Source organism: Babylonia areolata, chromosome 16 (genome assembly GCF_041734735.1).
Source record: "Babylonia areolata isolate BAREFJ2019XMU chromosome 16, ASM4173473v1, whole genome shotgun sequence".
NCBI classification, from domain to species: Eukaryota; Metazoa; Mollusca; class Gastropoda; order Neogastropoda; family Buccinidae; genus Babylonia; species Babylonia areolata.
In genome coordinates, this window is record NC_134891.1 from 28,655,385 (window position 1) to 28,662,984 (window position 7,600).

Consider the following 7,600-nt stretch of genomic DNA (forward strand, 5'->3'; position numbering starts at 1 on the left):
CCGGGATTTATCTTTTTTTTCCATTTAACTCTTTACTACCGGGATTTATCTTTTTTTCCATTTAACTCTTTACCACCGGGGTTTATCTTTTTTTCCATTTAACTCTTTACTACCGGGATTTATCTTTTTTTCCATTTAACTCTTTACTACCGGGATTTATCTTTTTTTCCATTTAACTCTTTACTACCGGGATTTATCTTTTTTTCCATTTAACTCTTTACTACCGGGATTTATCTTTTTTTCCATTTAACTCTTTACTACCGGGATTTCTTTTTTTTCCATTTAACTCTTTACAACCGGGATTTTGTTTTCATTTAACTCTTTACCACCGGGATTTATCTTTTTTTCCATTTAACTCTTTACCACCGGGATTTCTCTTTTTTTCCATTTAACTCTTTACCACCGGGATTTCTCTTTTTTTCCATTTAACTCTTTACCACCGGGATTTCTCTTTTTTTCCATTTAACTCTTTTCCACCGGGATTTCTTTTTTTCCATTTAACTCTTTACCGCCGGGATTTCTTTTTTTTTTTCATTGAACTCTTTACCACATGGATTTCTCATTTCTTTTAACTCTTTACCACTGGGATTTCATTTTTTCTTTTAACTCTTTACCACCGTTATTTTACCTTTTCTTTCAGCCTTTTAGCAGTCGTGGGTTTCCTTTCTTTTAACTCTTTACAACCCAGGGTGTTTTTAAATTAAAAACAAAACAAAACAAAAACCTCTTTACAATTGTTTGTTTTTCTTTTTTTCCTTTAACTCTTTACCAGCGGGATTTTACCTATTCTTTTAACCATTTAGCAGTTGTGGGTTTCCTTTCTTTTAACTCACAGCACAGACTTAAATTAAAGCATTCTTAACGCTGAGCGAACGCAGCGCTACAAAGATTGGTTTGTGAAACCCAACCCTGATGGGGTTGAAAGGGGGAGGGTGGGGGGAAGCAGTTCATCACGTCAGCAGTGTTCATGATAATTATCATGACGACGACGACGACGACGACGATGATGATGATGATGATGATGATGATGATGATGATGATGATGATGATGATGATGATTATTGTTATGATTGTGTAAGATCTGTTATTTGTATACTTGTTCAGTTATAGACGCTAGGAACCGAACTGTGATATCTAAATTATATTTTCTTCTTCTTTTTTTATTTTATTTTATCTTTTATAGTTTCTGCTTCTTGAGGACCACATTCTTTCTGAAAATGGGGTGCGCGCGCGTGTCTGTGTGAACGCTCACAATATTGTTAGTTATCGCCTTTGAAAAACAATATTTGTTCCTAGGAAATATCAAATTGATATAATTTTTCCTCAGAGAGAGAGAGAGAGAGAGAGAGAGAGAGATCACACACACACACACACACGCACACACACACACACACATGCACGTACACATACGCGCTCCCCTCCTCACCCTTCTACACAAACACACACACACACACACACACACACACACACACACACACACACACACACGTCCCTAAGTCTGTCATGTTTTCCTCTATGTGTGTTGCTTACAGATTTTCGCTGTGGTCTTCGCATGCTGCCTGTACCGGGCCATTGAATAACCCTGGACAGAAGGGCAGACACACAGAGAGTCACCCAAGGCTTCGTCTTTGGTTCACTTTCATTTCTTTCTCCGCCACTTCGCACTCTCTCTCTCTCTCTCTCTTCCTCTCTCTCTGTCTCTCTTCCTCTCTCTCTGTCTCTCTTCCTCTCTCTCTCTCTCGTTTTTTCTTCTTCTTCATTTCCCCCACCCTACTACACCCAAGAGCATGGATGAATGACCCATAAAAAAATGTATAGACTTACATGAATAATGATATACAAACAACGTCTATTCATGGTTTTGGACGCGCGGGTATATGGGGTGGGTGTAGTTGTTTTTTTTAATTAAAAAAAAAATCTATTGAAAGGGTGTTGGGAGTGGGGGGCTAGACAGAGGTATCTGTATGTGCTGACACATAGTTTACAATAAATGTTTGCAGGCAGGCTGTTAGAAGAAGAATTCTGTAAGTTGAGCGGTTAAGGGAGATGAATCCTGGAATTTTCATGAAAGTGTGTGTTCATTGTTGTTGTTATTTTTGTGGGTTTGTTTATGCGTGTTGTCATGGGTATAAAATCATTCAGAAACATTCCTTTCATGGTATTTTTTACATGTGTAATCCTAAGTTTTTCGCATTTGTATTTGTATCGTAAACATCCTTTTGTTTATCTTTATATGTCTCTTTTTTTTTCTCCCGGCTTGATTCCATCGCGGAATCGCCAAAACTACTTGCACGCTGCATAACCACTGATAGTGTTGAATCCATAGGGTAGATTGTGGCAAGTTGTGTATTCCAGGGTCTGAGCCAGTGATATGTATCTGATCAAACTCAATGTTTTCTAGTTAAAACTAGCAAACTAGCGTGTCTGTATTTTTGCTTGTGTTATCATCATGATTTTGTTTTGCCGTCGAACATGATGGACATTTGACAGAGACGCCCACAAAGGAAACGGCTGTGGAGCGAAAAAGGCCTGTTTCTTCTTTATTCATTTCTCAAGATTGAACTTGCCCCGGTTTCCCCTACTGACTTACTGCACGATCCAAAGCTACCCTGTGCAGGTTACTTTTAGAAGTTTGTTTTTATACGTAGTTTATGTTCCTTTCAGCCATATGATAGTAGTTATTGTATGATGAAAATGACAGTTATTGTTTTTGCTGTTTTGGATATGCCATTGTTTTTTTGTTTGCTTTTTTTTTGTGTGTTCTTTTTCCGAAGCTGCACCAAATACAGGTTGACTCCGGTTTAAATTCATCTACATCGGTAGACCAGTGTATCTTTTTTTTCCTCTCCGTGTAGTGCATGTTGTCTTCTATAAATATACCCATCTTAGAGGTGAATGAAATGTTTATGATTGACGTAGAAAAAAAAATCACAGATCAGCTGACAGTACAATGATAATGTAGACTCCACCATGTCTTCTTTTGTTTTGCTTTTTTTTTTCATCAGAAATCCTTTCTTTTTGTATGAAATCTTGTGACTAAACCAAGCTTTAATCACTCAGAAAAAAAGTATTCTTTCTTTATTTGTATAACCGAGAAAAAAAAAGAAAAGAAAAAAAAGTGCCCTTCGCGCATGTTGTTGTATCCAACCCAGCCATACTGTCCACATTTCTTACAGTACGTCTTCGGACTGTTTCACGTGTTTGGACCTCAGTCCAAAGTTAACTGTGGTCAATGGTGAGCTTGTGGACTTCTTTATTTTGTTTGTTTGTTTTGTTTTGCTGTCGGGTTATTTCATTCTATATTCTTTCATTTTTTAAAAAAATCTTGTTATATTGGATTTTATCTGTCTGTCTGTGGACATCGCTTGCGAATCAGTGGTAAACGGTACACAAAAGAAGAAGCTTTTTTTGTTTTGTTTTGTTTTTCTTTACATGCTTGAAATCCTTTTTTTTTTCTTTTGCTTTCATTTTTGATGCACGTAACATCCTACAAGAGATATGCAGAGGCAGGCGAGTATAAATGCACACACACACACAAACATACACACACACATACATACACACACACACACACACACACAAACACACACACACACACACACACACACACACACACACACACACATACACAAACACACAGACACACACACACACACAGACACACACACACACTCAGCAAGCAATCATCATACGACCAACGCACGGACACTGGTTTTTTTATTTTATTTTATTTCATTTTTTTAATATATATATTTTTAAAATAATTTTTTAACAACAATCAGACTGGAACAGTTCATGTCAAGCGAAGTTGGATTACTTTGTGTTCATTCTATCATAATCTGCCATGGGATATTTTCACATGTTTTAGTCATCAGAACATTTGACCACTTGCCCCTTTTTTTTAATTTGATTTAATTTATTATTATTATTTTTTTTTTTACATAATACCTTAATTCTTATTAGCAAAATCGTTCTTTTTTCTTCTTTAAAAAAAAGAAAAGAAAAAAAGAACAACCCAAAACCTCTTATTTCTTCTTTTCAGTTTTTGGTGAATTCCTTGATGTTTTTTGGGTTTTTTTTTAATAAAGTTTTTTTGTTTTTCGTTTTTGTTTTGTTAGCCTTTTTTTTATTTATTTTTTTTTAATACAAGTTTTTATACTCAAGGACATTTTGAACAGTTGCCTTCGAATGCTACACGATTTTCGGCGAATCGTTTATTTTGTGAAGGTTTTTTTCTTCTTGTTTCTCCTCCGCGTTTGATTAGATTTTGGCGTATTTCAGACATGCATATCAATGTTGAATGTATTGACGATCATCATATACTGCTCGCTGTTGAGTGGGAATGAGCTTTTTTTTTTTTTTTTTTTTTTTTGTGCTTTGTACTCTTTGCCTTTTGTGTCACGTGCTGTACAACTGTCCACTTGTGGTGGTGACCAGTGCTCGTGGTCACACAGAAAGTGACCAACATACACTATTCCGAACTAGGGGGAACGTTCAGCGACAAGGCAAATGAAACGTAAAAGAGATTGATTCGCTTCATTTTTTTTTTCTTTTTTGATACCAGGTATCGATAGAGGAGAATAAAAAAAAAAAAAACAACCAACAAAACATCAACAACAAACAACTTGTGAACTGCTTTCGTAAAAGTCCTCTTTCGTCCGTAAACCCCCCCCCCCCCACAAACCCCCCCCCCCACAAAAAAACCCACCAGAAAACGGAGTATGGCTGCCTACATGGCGTGGTAATAACGGTCATACACATAAAAGCCCCCTCGTGTACATACGAGTGAACGTAGTAGTTGCAGCCCACGAACGGAGAAGAAGAAGAAGAAGTAAAAGTCCTCTAAATGGTGTGACTTCAAGGAGGAAAATAAATAAAAGAACACACACACACACACACACACACACACACACTAAAAGAACACATGCAAGTACACACACACACACTAAAAGAACACATGCAAGTACACACACACACACACACACACACACTAAAAGAACACATGCAAGTACACACACACACACACACACACACACACACAGAAGCAAGTCAAAACACAATACTACTGTTCAGACAGACAGACAGACAGACGGATTATATTTGTACAGCTGTGACCAAAATCACACGGTGTATGCGAAACGCTGTGCACGAACTCTCAGCAGGCAAAATTCACGGGGAGCGAAAGGCAAAGAGACGCCGATACCAAACGTTAGTTAGTTAATTAATTAGCCAGGCCTCGCCATTGTTATTGAGGAGCTGTCATCATCTCGGGCTCAGCACTAACAATAACAGAACAGTCAGTGTGGTGTTCGTGTGCTGTCGACCTGTAACTTATCTACTACACCTACTGTTCCCATTGCTTTTCTGCAATTTGCCTGTCATGGCTTCCTGTTGTTAAATTTTTTTTTTGCTTTATTTTTTTTTTCTCTAAGACACAAAATACAACAAGAATAAACACCGTGGCACACACACACACACACACACACACACACACACACACACACACACACTGTGACACTCACACACACACACACGTTTTCACACACACACACACACACACACAAATCGAAGTATGATATGTATATTTTCTTTCAGTCTGAGAGAGCCAATGAACTTGCTCATTGGACGTCGCGTTCGAATGAAGATACACGAAAATGGGGGACAAAATTCAGAATCGGTTGGTGTTTTTTTTGTTTTTTTTTTCGTTTTTTTTTTCAACCTTAACAGAGCCCCAGGAAATAACTGGGCCTTGCAGGGGTAAGAAAAGGCCTATTTATGATACAAGTGCCAAAGAAGAATCCACCGATTGGCTCAACGTAGATTTAGATTGGGGCCTTTGCAGGGAAAATTAACAAAGTCTATGTGACGTTTTCTTTTTTTCTTATGATGACTACTGCCTTGATAGAAAATACTAGAGTGCCTCATCTTTTTTCTGTATTTTTTTAACCATCATTATTTCTATTTTGTTTTATTTTACTTTCGTGTTGGACAAGAAATACATGCAACTGAGCGGAATTTTGATCAACAAAAATCGCGATATGGGACTTTTTTTGGTGTGTGTATGCTTGTTGTTGGTGATGTGTCGATTGTAACTCTGGCAGCTAAAAAGCTAGAATGCTGAAGGTGCAAAATTTGGGGGATAGCTACCACTTTTCCAAGGCATTTTCACACACACACACACACACACACACACAGCATTTCGGCGACCATTTATTTCTCACCTATCTTGACCATTAAACGAGCAGATCTAACTGCCGGATCAAAAATCATTATAGTAGCAAAAACGATTGTAACAGATGCAGTGAAATGGAATTTAGCTGCAACCAATGCGATCAAATGAAATTGTTTAGCTCTATTCAACGCATTCAAGTGGAATTCTGTCGTCCAGAACTGAAAAGGGCATTTTGGCGTTTACGTTGAAAAGTAAAATAAAATAATTCATTAACTGACATTAAAGGAATAGCACATACAATCGCACGCGCGCGCGTACACACACACATTCATTCATGCAACAAAATCCCAATTTCCACATGCACAAGGGAGACAACTACGTTCCTCACAGAATAGGCTGTCCTATTCTCCCTTGGAACAGATCATCGCCTTCTCTTCGACCAATTCTTTACAACCAGTCAGATTGCAGATCAGTGAAATGTCTTGAATCACACAAGCCAACTAGCAAACGGTCTGTAAATCTAGCCAGTGATCTAAAATCAGTCAGAGGAACACTTTGCGAAGAAAAACCAACCAGACAGATTAACTCTTTCAACACAACTATCTGATCCAACTTAACGTATCGGCTGGCCAGATTGTTAATTAACTCTTTGCGGACCACGTTACCTGGTGTCAAATAGATAAGACGCGAAAATGATACCCCTTGTTTGTGTTTCATTTGGTCTTGTTAGTGTATGTATCCGATGATTTGTCAACGTGTAATTCTATTGATTACAATGTATGCTGCCTACATAATTATACCAAGCCTTCTTATTTTTACTTGTTGATACCAATAAACATACTGATATGACATTTTTTCTTTTGTTTTTTTGAATGTGTTTTCGTATTTTCAGATGTGTGTGTGTGTGTGTGTGTGTGTGACACGTTTCACATGCCTGCTCATAGCACACTCTATACCCCTCCCTTTCTGTCAGAGACACAGACACAAACGCCATCCTTTCATGGAGAGCTTTAGCGAGACATGCATTGTTATAACACATCAAACCTTCAGGCACAGAAAGAAAACCAACCAGCAACCACCACACGGTGTACAGCACGTTTATAAACGAAGCTTACTACAACATATCCCACACGGTAACACACATGACACCATAATATTGAGGCAAATCATTTGGTACATTGAAGATTAAAGGGGCTGAGGTCAGTTTTTGTTAGGTGCCTTCTGATGTGGGCATTCTTGGCAATGAAACTGCTGATAAAGCAGCTAAAAGAGGAGCACAAGATTCAGAAAAATCGACAAAAATATATGTCCGTCTTTTCGTAAAAGAGGCATACACTTGGTTAGACAAATCAGCATGGGGTCGATTTCAAAAACGATGGAAGGGAAAGTTTTTAAAATATAAAGGGACATTATTCCCCAAGAATATTA

General features: G+C 37.8%; 1 protein-coding gene across 1 annotated transcript in view; it reads left to right on the forward strand.

Moving 5' to 3' along the window:
* Window positions 1–7,023, forward strand: part of LOC143291295 (tetraspanin-8-like) — a 39,713-nt gene extending 32,690 nt beyond the window's left edge. The window contains exon 9 of the mRNA XM_076601144.1: window positions 1,533–7,023. Within this exon, the coding sequence (XP_076457259.1) occupies window positions 1,533–1,580 (48 nt within the window). The 3' untranslated portion in view covers window positions 1,581–7,023. The remainder of the gene's footprint in view (window positions 1–1,532) is intronic.
* The last annotated feature ends 577 nt before the right edge of the window (window positions 7,024–7,600 follow it).